Source organism: Gadus macrocephalus, chromosome 1 (genome assembly GCF_031168955.1).
Source record: "Gadus macrocephalus chromosome 1, ASM3116895v1".
NCBI classification, from domain to species: Eukaryota; Metazoa; Chordata; class Actinopteri; order Gadiformes; family Gadidae; genus Gadus; species Gadus macrocephalus.
In genome coordinates, this window is record NC_082382.1 from 17,390,559 (window position 1) to 17,405,037 (window position 14,479).

At 43.5% G+C, this 14,479-nt stretch overlaps 1 protein-coding gene across 2 annotated transcripts in view; it reads right to left on the bottom strand.

Moving 5' to 3' along the window:
• cpne5a (copine Va) overlaps positions 1-13,524 on the bottom strand; it is a 65,174-nt gene extending 51,650 nt beyond the window's left edge. The window contains exons 1-3 of one of the 2 annotated variants that reach the window (XM_060050686.1): positions 13,119-13,524; positions 3,346-3,386; positions 2,143-2,189 (exon numbers count right to left, since the gene is read on the bottom strand). In XM_060050686.1, the coding sequence (XP_059906669.1) occupies positions 2,143-2,189; positions 3,346-3,386; positions 13,119-13,228 (198 nt within the window). In that variant the 5' untranslated portion in view covers positions 13,229-13,524. The remainder of the gene's footprint in view (positions 1-2,142; positions 2,190-3,345; positions 3,387-13,118) is intronic. The other variant, XM_060050681.1, reaches the window with a different exon arrangement.
• Between the last annotated feature and the right edge of the window lie 955 nt (positions 13,525-14,479).

Sequence of the window (14,479 nt, forward strand, 5' to 3'; positions counted from 1 at the left end):
TTTCAGGAGCATATGTTGCCGCATAGTACTTTCTGGTAGCTCGATTTCGCTTGGCATATTTTACATTTCACCTTATGATCTCCTATTTCTTTAAAGTATTTCAATTCTTCGCTGCGGTTTGCTTTAACCGCCATCTCTTAACTTTTTGAATTCTGGCGTGCCTGCACACGGCACGGAACGCGCCATGGAAATGGATGCATTTAATTTTCTTTGTGCCCACGTCATGCGTTAGTGGCGCCGACAGAAAATTTATACATTTGCTTCAGAAAACTTTGTTTGTGTGTGTATATGCAAACTCGAGTTTGCCTGTCCACCAACCGAGTTCATTTGTAACGAGGAGTACTCGAGTAATCGATTCCTCACGCCCATCCCTAGTTAGGAATGATGGTGTGCTTTCTATTGCCAAAACAAACTAATATATAGTGGACTTTATAAGGGGTGTGAATCTCTGAATAATGATTGTTTACATTGTGCAATGTTTGGATATACTGATTAGCGACAAAATGTATATAGACAAGCTGCTGTAGAGACAATTATGCAGTTGATAACTAACTAGCATAACATCAATACATCACAATATCACAATCACAATATGCCAGTATCCAGAATTGACTGGCATAAATTCAAGAATATTTATAGATTATAGACAGATCTAAGGCTTTGGAACCTATCATTCAGGGCATGAGGATGCTTTGCATTGTGTTCTGTTTGGTTTGGTGGCAAATATTTTGTATGTGTTGTCTGAGGGTGTTAAAAATAACCAAGAAGGAAAAATAACACAGGTCTCATGCAGGAGGGTGAATGACTGGTAGTGGATAGGAACCCCCCAGACACACACACACACACACACACACACACACACACACACACACACTCACACTCACGCACAGACACGCATACACACAGACACAAACAAAGTCATCAACACACATACACATACACGCACATACTCACACTCACACACGCACACACTCGCACATACAGTAGTGGTGGAGGATAGTTGGATAACAGTCGGTGGTGACATTGAGCCGGGTTAAGACCAGCCATATCTCCTCTGTCAGGGGACAGGATCCAAACCCACAATGTGTGTCAGAGGCAAGCAACAAAGAGCTCAGTCCGCACATTGAGCCACCCCCACCACCGTGCCTTTCTCTCCTCATTCACAGTGTCGTGTCCCTGCTAGGGTTAGAGACCCCCAGAGACAGCCTCCTTCACAGCCTGTGAGGTAGCCGTCTGGGACACTGCTTGAGCTCGCACTTGAGCTAGCATGTGTTGGTCGACCCCCTAGAATGAGATCAAGCAGCCGTGAGGAGGTGTGGTTTGTGGGAGCTCTGTCTGTACCGGGGGAGACAGGAAAGGGGAGTGGCCCTATTAGTAGACAGCTGAATTCATGACAGGTGCTTCCAAGCACTGATCACCTGTCTGATCTTCTCCAGAAACAGCTGGAGGAAGGTGAGAGGTGTTAAATGAGCCAACGGATTGTTATTTTTTTTGGACGGCCGGATGTAGGTTTCCCGAACACATTTCTGCACATACAAAAATAAACTGTGGGCTGTCCGTTTTGCCACCCGTTGTCATTTTGCTCCTGTACAGGGCACGTTTCGGTTGACACCAAGTTCCCCCCGATAATGAGGGGCAGCGGTGTCATTACTATGCCATAGGTGTGTTTGTTTGAGCGAGAGCCTCCCTGCTGTCAAGCCGAGGCACAAAAGGTCACTGGGCGCATGTTTCCTCTGCATGTTAAACAGCCCACCGGGGCCTGGCCGCAGCACCAGGGCGAACCATCGCCTTGGATCGTCCTCCTCATCCAGTAGATGGTTGCGGGGGTTTGGAGATTACCAAAAATAATCTTAAGTGTGAATCATCAAGCACTCCATGCCCTAGAAGTTCAGGTTATTTCGGGTTGTGGCAAACGTCAAAGGCTCACCCAGACGGTTTAACGCGGTGGAATAAGTGGCGGCCAGGCCCAGCAATGCATGAATATTTATAGGGTTGATCAATGCTGAGTGATTGGCCAGTGTTGGGGGAATGCAGGGCGCTGGGGGGGGGGGGTTGTGCTGGCAGATTCTAGGTCAGGTGAGGGGAGAAGAGAGAGACTAGCTAGACTGGAGCCAGCAGAGAAAAAAGGCTTTCATGACTTACCTCTCTCCACTGTTTGCACTCCACTCCCTGGGTGTACAGTACGACCACTGAGAGAGACACAGAGATTGAGCCAGCGACAGAGAGAGTGAGAGACAGAGAGATAAAGAGGGATAGAAAGAGAGATGGAAATAATCAAATGATAAACATAGCCCTTTCCTAGAACACGCTATACAGTGCAGAACACAGACCATCAACCACCGTTTTCCTGCTGTATTCATATTTCATAGATGATAAACAAGTTACAAGCTGTAAAATATGAATGCACGGTTACCGTGTAAAAATGCAACTTTTGCTTTGTTTGCTTTGTATTTGTTTACCGCTCATCATCAAAATCCCCCACAATACACCTTGTTGCGTTGACACCCTGACGCAGTGTGGAAGAGGATGTGATCCCGGGGCATGTCAAGCCCTAGGCGTGATCTCCACGGGTTAACAAGGAACAGCCGGTTATGGTGGAAGTCACGCAGCGCAACGCAATTAAAACACAACAGATTGTTAACAGGGGGGTCCGCCCGGGTCCTACGGCGGCTGTGACTCGTAAAGTCGGGGGGGATGGAGTCGGGGAAAGGGTGCGTACAAGGGCAACATGACCTGTCACACGTCCTGTGGGGGCCTCCATGCCTCCGCAAGAATACAAATCAGTTCCAGGGAGGTATTTAGCCCCTGGTTGCTATTTACTTCCAAAATGAAGGTAAGAAAAAATAAAAAAGGTGTTGACTCCCAAGCCCGTTCTGTGGAGTGATTCCTGTGTTCGCCCGCTGCCACGACACATGTACGGTAATGGCTTAACGGGGAGGCGGGTAATGGCGGGCCCTGGGGGGGCCGCAAGATGGTGGCTTGGCGTCTAACCGAAAGATGACTATTTGTATTCAAAGGGTGACTTTCTATATCCTGTATGCATTAAGGTACTTTTGGTGGCTCTCGTAAGCAGGGCCCTGTCACATCATTGTGCAAATGTAATGCGGTTATTGAAAGAACACTTTGAAACAGTGGCGGTGAACTGAATCTCAGTTAAGCTCGCTGAAAGAGAATCTGAGGATGCGTGTGAAATGAAAGGGTTGTTAATGCGTTGCATTCTCACTGAACCCGCTCACTTGCCGAGATGTAATGAGAGGTGAGATGCCTTTCCGTCACTTTACTGCTGATTGCTTTTTCTATTCAACTATGTCTGTGTTGAATATGGATATCATGTTGTTGACTTACGTGGGTCTGATTTGGAGAATGTGTCTCTGTCCAAAAGATTCCTGCAAGAGAAAAAAAGACAGAGAGGACGATGTCAGAAATTAGATTCAATCTTAGAGCTGGTGAGTTATCTTTATCAAATTGCAATAATTTCGGTGATTAATTTGCAAATGTCTATTATGCATGAAGTAATAAAGAAACCTTATAAGGGTTATTTTTAGTGTCATACTTTCCTAAAAACTCTTTTGAAAATCATCTTCTGGATGGTTTATTTGTACCTCAGGACAGTTCGTTACCCTCATGTCTTCAAAGAAGGACATGGGGGAATAAGAATCTGTCTGCAGATTTTTTGAAGGTTTTTCCATACAGCATGAGTGTAGCTTGCAGCTAGTAAACAAAGCAGAGAGGAGGTGCACTCTAACTCTGGTTTATACCTTACTCATCCTCCCTTTAAATGCCACTGTAGTTGCTGTCAAAAAAAACAGTTAAATCAATTTTGAATGAATGGTGTGATGTGTAGCATGGATGCAATCAAATTGCCTCCCGGTTCCAATCGAGAGGTAGATGAGAAGAATACAACTTCAGCACTAAAATTGGCAAATCATACGAATGATGCACCAATAAATCTGCCATGTTTCCAATTCAGAGTTCTGGACCGCGATGATATATAACGGTGCAATGGAGAATGGCTGTCTCTTTGGTGGAGAGCACAAGAACCGTGATGAATGTGTATGACATTGTAAAACTCGATTCAAGCAACCTGATCATCACTTATTGAAACATAATTCTGTCATTCCGGAATCAGAAGCCATCGTCACATCATGGTAGACTGGTACAAAGACGTCAGAGACAGCTTAATTTGGGTCACAGCGTTAGCGAAGACTGACCTCACCACAGTTGGTACATTGTCACTGTAATGATCACAGAGGAAAAATAAAGTCAGACTCCACTTGCGGCCCTCATGTCTGACCCACCTGGTTGTTGTCTGCCATCCATTCCACTCATCCAATTAGCCTGTCCATCACCTGCAGTCTATGTACTCACATGGACCAGAGGGGAGGGATAATTGCCAATGTCATTTCAACCAATGCAGATAATTAACCTAAAGACAACAACAGATAACCCACTGGGCCGAACCCCAGCCAATCAGCTCGCTCGAAAACCCCAGCAAATCTCATCGTTCGAAATCCCCATCCCGTAAAACACAAGCCCATTTCCAGACAATAGGTCCATCTTCTGATAATTAAGGCACTTCTTCTGTTCTGCTCTGATATGAGTGTAATAATGTTGTCTTTTCTTTAAACTCTAAGGAGGCATAGACCTGATCAGTGTTCCGTTGGCCCAATAGTGGACAGTGTGATGTGATTATTTTCAGTACATTAGGTTGAGTTTGTACATCTTCAGCTCTTAATTTTTAATTTGCAGGAAGTAGGCTATCATTTGTTTCAACCAAAGAAAATTTAGCATGAAAACATAGAATGTGTGATGGATTTTCTGATTCAGAGAGCTTCTGTCTCTGCCCATGCATCCAGTTAAGATTAAGTCAACTGACCTTATGCATGCCTTATGCATACCTTGCGCATTTTGATATATTTTCCCTCACTTCCCTCATAAATACCTCTAAGCAAAGGAGCCTACCATATAAAGTTGAAGTCCCTTAACACCCCCATATATGCATTTTGATGGCAGCCCTCATTTGAGGGCAGCCATTCTTAAATACCCTGAATTCACTTCACTCAGTCACACGTTTTTGTGCTTGGTTATTAATGATTTCTGACAAGTCTACTATATATACACCTTGTTAGTCTCTCTGAGAAATGTCAAAATCCTAATGGTTAGGAAAGATTGCTCCGTCATAGTGGAGATAATTCACCTGAATATGATTGGGCATAACAATGTGGTAGAGCATTACAATGTGGGAATTACAATGTTCCTATTCACTGGTCCCTAAAAAGGATAGGACTTATCAGTTACGGTTGAGTGTATCTCTGCATTAGCAAACACACATTTAGCGTAGCTCTGTAATCAGAGATAAAAAAAAAAGCAAGGCAAAGATGGCTTTCCACTTTCTCATTAGGCGTTCACTTTTTCCAAGCATTCTTGTTATGTTTCTTTTAAAAAAACAACCATTTTCTCTCCTGTAAAGGCCAAATTAAACTTCTGCATCCTGCACGTATGCAAAGACCCTTGGAGATCCAGTAAATGGGCCTTTTGTTGGTTGATAACAAAGCTTTGCAATGAGTCCTCCCTCTTTGTGGAGTAAGTAATCACAGATTGGGCGAGCGGGGAAGGAGCATAGTGTTTTGTTTTGTCCACAAAACACAAAAATATAATGATTGCACCCCACAAAATCGAAACACTGTATTTACACTTGGTCGTGATACACCAACATATCCATGTGAAAATGATATTGCAAAACATAATTTTCACGTGGATAGATTGCTTTTCAAAAATATAATCAATGGAGCAGGGTCCCGATTCTCTTTTCCTTATTTGCCCGTCGTTTGATGGATATTTGGGGTTTGCAACCCCCTTGTGAGTACGTTAACATAACGTTGGGGGAGAAATGCAGGCAGTTCTGTAAAGATGTTTGCATAACAATGTGTGCCAAGATCTGTGTCATGTGAGGCACGGATGTTCACAAACGTACTGTAGTCAGAACTGTGGATCCATCTTCAGACACCTCAATGTGAGAGGAGATACATTTGGCCCATTTAAGTAGAGCCATTTGTGTAACAAAAAGATAAACAGCTTGTTCTACCTATAATGCATCTGGGTTATCTTTCTCAAACTCTTTTTCCATACAAGATGAAAGCAAATCTGAGAAAATAACATATTCCTAAAAGCTTTACTAATGAATTCCGTACTGCATGAGGCTAATTGGATTTCGTTTATCTAGCTCCAGCGTGATAGGGATGCATGATCATGCAGAGAGCTCTTAATGCTACATTTGTCCCCCAGGCCTTTCCATCATTACACCCAGGATATTTAGACATTCTGGTGTCTCTATTAGCCACAGATACATCTGCTAACCTTCACCGTGATGGCAGCAGGTGTCTCCTTCACCACCATCTGTTTAATTATTAAGTTTCTGGTCATCATGGGACCCTCCAGGTCTACACCATCCAACGCAGAATAATCTCTGAACGGGCATCCTGTAAGTAGAGTGAATCTCAAACATAAAAACCAAACAACTCTTTACTGGTCCAGTAAATGGGGACACGTCGTGGATAGGCTCAAATGCGTGCACCAATGCCGATTCTCTGAGGCTACGTGAATGTCTGCTTAATGTTTGGACCGGGAATAATACCCTTGCTAATTGCATGCTGTGACAGTCTGTGTGGTGATAGCTGGCATCTGAGAGTTAGTGTGGAAGATTTGAATGTATACTATGACACTGGAAGGGTACTTTCCACAGAGCTTATTGTAAATGCATTCCAATTACACCTCATCTAGTGTCTGTTGGTGTGAAAAGGCCTGAGCTGTCAATCTGTTTTCACTCATTTATATGCAAAATTATGCACATGCATTAATGTACATACACCATATTTGCATACATAGACACTAACACTACAGATAAACTCAAACATACTCTAACACATACACATAAACATACACATACACAGACTCATAAATGTGCATACCGAGTGGATGGCACATCATTTACTAACTTCAGAGTCAAGCACAGTTAAGCTTCCAAAGTGTGTGCGGCATTTAGCTTTTTGAACTAGCACTGAGAGTGAGGTGATACAGGAGATGGTGGGATGGGGGGGAGGGGATGGGGGGCAGGGGCGGCAGTGAACAACATGTGGTAGAAGCAGAGAGGAGGAAGTGTGCAATCGGTGGTGACACAGCGTAGGCCTGCAATAAGCTAAGTTTGGTGACAAAAACACAATAGGAGATGGCTGAGGCACTGTAATTAGCATGACTCGCTGACTACTAGAATTGTAAGAAGCGTGCATTTTAAATATACCCATCAAATGATAATGCGATCACCACCCTTAATATCTTGCGCACAGCCCCCACAAGAACAACCCGTTGACAAATCAACACACACAATGAACGAGGTGCTGAATATGACAGCTCTCCAAGCACTGAAACATGGACAGGTGTGAGTGTAACCTGAGGAGAATAGACCCGCTTAGCGCTGTGCTCAGCCAATCAGTAAGCATTCATCATCCGTATAATAAGTGGTGAAATCAGCTTTGAAACAAACCCTCAGCTGCCAAAACCCAGCACAGACCTTGCATCAGCTTCTCCACACCCCAAAGCCGAACAAGGTCAAGCAACCCCCCCCCACTGCAGAAAGCCAACCACAACGCCCTCAAAACTATTCTGGAAGCTCCCTGGAAATACCAGGAAAAATTAAAAAATGAAAAGGCGCCGTCATTATTTGCCTAGAGTGATTTGAACTGCATGCAATATGTCCCTGTTACCCCGACCAAATCAACACTCGAGGACTGCACCACCAGGGAACCTGCAGAGTGTTAACACCCACAGGCACGGCGCCACCGTCTCGCCAGAGGTAGCCCCCGCATGCCTGCCCTGGCCGCCGTTCCGTATGCTTTCATCCTAAATGAGAATATATCAATAACAAAGACACTGCCACGGGCAACACTGCCTGGGCTCCAAACTCATTTTCACTGTGTCACGGGTTCATGCATAATTATTCACTCCATTGACCTGTGAGACTCGCCGAATGCATTCTTTACATCGTCAAAATTGGAAAAAGAACTTCCCCTGTGTGTTGACATGGGCCAATCCCCTCGCTGCTTCGCCGCCATTAAAACACCGGTGCAGTGTCGAGGAGTGCCATTACTAAACATGAGAGCTTCACACTCTCAGGTGTGTCGTCGTCCCCCACCCTACACATGCTTCACGCTACATTGCTATTTGCAAATCGTGTTCTCGTTCAGGGCGCTCCTCGATTCATATTTCATTCTCCGGTGCTGGAACACGAAACCAATTAATTTAAACTTACGAGTTTTCTTAATAGTCGCGGAAACACAAGAGGGCGTTCCATCCAAGAAACCAGGTCACATAGTTTGATTTGAATAATTACAGCAGACTATAGAGAGCTGATACACATAATCTGAAACTCAATGCATCGAGCCAAGACTACAGATGAATGTCGTAAAGGAGGCGAGAGAAAATACAATGAAATAAACACTGGGTTAGTTACGCAGATCGAATTCCCATTCCTGCTCACCAACAATTGTTTTTGACAGATCGAGCCGTGAAGTCACATGTTCTAATCATTACAGCACCACATTGATTCCCTGTGGGTATACGCGCATGTGTGTGTGTCTGTATGTGTGTGTGTTTGCATATGTGTGTGTGGGTGTGTATTAGGGCTATTAAGTTCTGGTTGGTTGGTTGGTTGGTTGTTGATATGCATTTGTTCGACCAAATACTCATTGGTCGGATAATCGCTGGTGGTACTTTCATTATGAAATAAACGCTTCTTAGTCCATTATTTTTAGGGGAGGGAAATATACAGGCTGATGTAGCCTATTACATTTTTTAGTGATAAGGCTATATTTTGTTTAGAAAAACATTAATTATCAATAAAAATAATATTCAAGGCTCCGTAGTTTCTGTGATAATAATAACTGTATGGTTTTATAGACTTTAAATTTAAGGGTGACTACTCACTGAACTGACATTTACCCGGCTACAAAATAATTTACTCCATGTCACGTCTGGCAGCATGTGGTTAAAAAGAACGACGAAAAAATAAAAACTGTAGGCCTAGTTTTTTTTTTCAGGTTGTCTGCGCCGCTCTGCCAACTTTTGTGTTTAACGCCCTGTAGGCTTTGAGTGTGAACCTATCAGACTTGGTACCTCGGCACGCGTAGCAGCGTCAACCATTGGGACCCAAAACATAAAAACACAGAATCCAATGGTCCGACTCTGCTCGGTGCGGCCCTTAGTAGCTAGCGGGGTGTGATCCGATTCACGCGCCGACCCCAGTAAACACGTAGCCCTGCGTTTTGTGACGCCTTCAAACACCTCCCTCCCACGTGTCCAATTGTATTGGACGCATTATCGTGAGGGGCAAGGGATTGTGTGAAGGCTCACGACGTGGTGAAGGGACGAACATTGAACTTCGGTCAACTTTATGCAAATGTGAGGGTAGTGCTTGTGATTGGACAATCACCATTCGGCGATAACTGCTGGACCATACAGACTGAACATCCAGCCTGTAACATAGAAGCTCTGCCCTTACTAAGTCAGACCATGAGCAGAGCTGAAACCAAGAGACTAAGGCCCAATACCATTTCTACCCCTTCCCCTTACCCCTCCCCCTTGTTTTGAAGGGGTAAGGGGAAGGGGTAAGGGGTAGAAATGGGATTGGGCCTTACTCCAAAGTAGCTCTTACAGGATAGTTAGGCTACCAGGTAGAGTAGAGTGCACTACTACTTATTAAGGTAAAAGGAGAGATAATTGTGCAGCTAATTTATTTTTCAATAACTTTTTATCATTTCTGCCAACTCTACGACCAATCAATCGGTCGTAGAGTTGGTTGAATTTCCGTCAACCAAGATTTTCTTAGGTTGACTACAGCCCTAGTGTGTATGTTTGTGTGTGTGTGTCGGGGGGGGGAGGTTTAAATGACAGGAATGTTACAAGATGTTGATCGACCCTGGAGAATGTAGCAATCAGCCGCCTTCCACATACATTGGGGGAGGGGGGGCTGTGGGTCTTTCCCTGGCTGCCGTTTATCAGTGGATGGTCCAAGTAATGTGACCTCCGTGATCTTGTGTTTCGGTAGGTAATGAATCCCTGGGGTCCAGAGTGGCCCGGTCGCATTAAATCCTCCCAGCTGTGGAATACATTGATTGGTGCAGTGGTCCTCTAACCAATCCATCCTGGAAAATGAATGGCTATGCTGGAGCACGGAGGCACCGTAGGAAAACATTGGTGAACGTGGTGACATTAGTGTCACACCGGGAACAGAAAATGTTTTGTGCAAGCCGTAAACACCATATTAGTCGGGCAGACGGGCACCCGGGATGTTGATGAATCACCCCGGTCATGTTTGGCGACTGAAAGGTTTGTTGCTTTTGTGTCTTTGACCCGGTGAACGAGTGCAGAATACTGTAAGCTCCAGGCAACTCTCTACCTTCTTTGGTTAGTACGGACTGGAATTAGTTACACTCAGGACTGAAACTAAGGATGAATTGAGTGATGAAAATGTATAGATCTTTCATATACATTTTTGGCCTACAATGGGCAGGCAAGATAATACTGTAATTTCATTATATTTCAAAAGTGATGTGCACTGCACAGTTGCGCCATTTAAACTGGTTTTGAGATCGAATTAGTTGTGGTGTGTATTAAGATAAAACAACAATTCTCGAAAGATTCTCAGAAATGTTGAATCCCATTGTTTGTCTATGTTATTTCAGACTTTGACACTAGAAGCTAGATAGTTTATGATTTGTCACCATCTGTTACACCATAAAGGGACAATTCAGAACTACACCACTATACCGTAGCTAGAACCTTACTAGACATATCGCGCTTAACAATACTTGAGAGTTCAGCTTGCACTATTATGACGTATTATGCCATATTGCCACATACCACAAGACACACACACAAACACACACACACACACACACACACACATAAAGGGAGCTCTCTTCAGTCTCCTGCAGTCATTTCATCTTCATGTTAGAAAACAAAACCCTCCCAAATGAAGTAGCTTTGGGCCAGCTGTGTGAGCTGACCTATATGAGAGAAACCAGCCAAAGAGAGACAGAGCGAGGAGAAACACTTCTATCGCTCTGTTATCAACTGAGAAAGTGAGTGTTTTTTTTCCATGCCTCCGGTTTGTCAGCCCGCACAACTGCAGTGGGGGTATGAAGAGGTGCCGAGGAGAGAGGTGAGAGATGCATTGCAATTCTCGGTTTCGCCGCAATCTCAGAGCCCCCACAGCCGTGCCGAATCAATTACACAGTGGTGTGGTGCTGTTTGCACTCCTCTACGGAGTATGCTTCTTTCTCTTTGTTATGCAGACTAGTGGCTGTGAAAGCCCTGGAGGAGAGATATGGAAAGACTTTGGCCCGTTTATTTAGTTTTTGTTTTGATTATTTGGTCCATGTGCAGATATTTCAGGAGGTTAATCCTTCAATTGGGTTGGTTTGCTTCTCAACAGTTTTTTAAATGTCATTAATATTCAATCATATTATTTTGCATTCAAAACTAATAGAAAAAGCTCCATGGAGCGAAAAAGGAAAATAGTCATCTGAAGCAGAGAATATTTTAAGACCATGAAAACAGTTTTTCTCTGTAATAGCGCTGTGCCCTGTAGCAAGGCAGAAGGGAATTACAGATCACCATAGCCAGAAGGCTCTCGCACAGGAGCCCACAGCAGCATAATGAGCATACTAAGAAATATTCAAGTTACACAAAGAATGCCCAACACACGTCGTGCGCACACACACACATATACACACACAAATCGATACATAACAATCCGAAACACAGTCATATGGTTGGGTTACAGGTTAAGACATATGCATCACAAGTGCACACACCCACTCTCAACACAACTCAACACATGTTCACCCACTCTTGCTCCAGAAGTTCACGTTATGTAGCATTTTGTGTTAATGCACAGTAGAGCAGAAACCTATGCAAGATTCTACTCTGGCATGAGTCCCACTGTGCTTAGAGGTATCTATAGGCCTATACTCATCCATTATATATTGTATGAAAAATTCTGTAAAAAAAAAAAAAAAGATGTAAAATCTGTGTCTTCTACTGTCTTGTACTAACAGGGGTTATGATATTAAGGTTAAGATAACCATGGTTCTGCAAAACCAAATGTCAATAATATTCTCTTCAATCTATTTTCTTTATTATATATCAAGTAAAGATTTGATGAAATTGTATTAAATAAAATACATTCAATGTGGCACATGAATCATGCTAATTTAACCAACTCGGACAAGCCATTGAATTTCAAAATAGACATTGAAACATAGATATGTACAAATAGAAAGCTGTAAATTGGAGTGCATAACTTAGCCTATATTGAATACTGTAATGGTGTTGGCTACAGTGAGAAAAAACGTTGCTATAGAACCTTATGAGAAATCAATACATATGTAATGATGTCAATAATCCTGTCAATGTGTATCTATAATGCTCCCTTTATAACGTTGTATTCTATTAATTTACTGTGTAGTGAATAGCCAGACGTTGCTGTATCTATCTGTTTCTGCTGGATTTTAAAAGCGTTCCCAGCGCTCATTGCACCACACCCAATTCAACAATGTCAAGTGCCTTATGAAGTAACGACCAACTACAGAAATGTATATCACATAGCCTACTGAAGTACTATTGGGTATGTTTACAACATGTTAATATTGGTCATTTATGGTAAAAATGCATATTCCCATTTGCATGCACTTTGCCTCAAGGGAGACACCGGCCGACCAACTCCCAACGGTCGATGTGGCAAGCGACTCTCGAGGCGGGAAAGGGAAACACTCAGCCAACCAAGCGACGCGTTAGGATGCTTCTCTGGAACCTTAAAACTCGTTTAAATGTAACCCCTACCCAAGTTTATCACTACAAAGACACTAGCTCTAGCGCGTCGATATAACCCCCTCTCCCCAGAAATCAAGAAAATGTGTGTACAGTTTGAATATATTACTATATATTCAAACTATATATTCATAAACCTACCATAGTTACTACACGGCTTGCATAGCTTTACTCACGGATCCAGACCGAAAGTCTGATGCAGAGGCACGGCGACATGAGCGACTCTGACTTACCTGCATGACACGGTGATTTCAACTTTGGTGGCCGGGATGCTGCCCGTTATGGGATCGAAGTCACAGACTGTGGCCATGGCCTCCAGTTTGTCCATAACGTCTCCCTCCATATGTGCGGGAGACCCGGGACTGCTCCCCGGTTCGCACAGCCTCGCCACAAGTGTGTTTCCCCGAGAGCCGAGAGTGATGAATGTGGTGGAGAAAAGGCACGGAGAGAGAGTGCGGTCAGATGTTTGAAGTCATCTCCACCGGAGTGTGATCACCATTAACGCCGGTTCAATTTGGAACCAGCAAAAATCTGCCAATTGACTTGGCGATTGGAAAATTGCGGGCAGGTCTGTGTGTGAACTTCGCAGTTTACATGTAAGGACTGGTCTGGTCTCTCCTGGTGTTGGAGGGTTTGGAAACTCTCCGCCCGCTCTCCCCCCTCCTCCTCCCGAACTCCACCCACTTTCTGCATTCTTTCACATGCGGCGGTGACTTCTACTCAAACATACATTACAACGTTTGACAATTATTGGCGTATATTATTCCTACGCGGGACCCATGAAAAGCTAACCTCTTCGTCGAAGCATATACATTGTTAGTTTTTACAAATGTCCGACGAAATGAATATCAAGGATAAAACGACCGCGGTTTAAAACAAATTTTCTGTCTGTGCACAATCAGAACCTGGACAGCTCCGCGCTATCGGTGCTTTTACTTTGAAGTTGTCGTATCAATTGAAATCATGGTTGTATGTCTACTCAAGGGTATATTATGACATAATATATACGGATATCATTGCAAACTATTTCGATCCTCTAAGTAGCCTAGTTATTAGTTAACTAGAGTGAAAGTGGAGTGTCTATTCGTTCGTTAACTAAATCGAAGGTGGAGTCTCGATTTGCCTCGTTGTTTTTAGACGCCAAAGCCATCGTGGGTCCTGTGTGGTTGTTTAGACACATCTGAAACATTTATGTGTACACGGATCTGTTTATACAGGGCAGCAATATACTTCTCCGAATACATCAGACAGAACATTCCTCGGGACTTTCTATTTTTGTGATTGTTCTCTCTGCATGTAATGAGAATTTGTTTAACATAAACAATGCAAACACTGTATCCCCTTAGTGATGCAAGCAATGTTATGGTCGAATGGAAATTATAATAAATGAACCACTCCGACACCTTTTCAGGACGTCACCTTACCTTATTCATAATTTCTGACGCTCTTAACTGTGTGAACGTTCTTAATGCATGCATTGGCCATAGAAAAACGCCTAAATAATGTAAGCAAAAAGTACACACACCTGCATATTCACACACACACAGACATAGCTACACAAACACATATACACACACACACACACACACTTTCA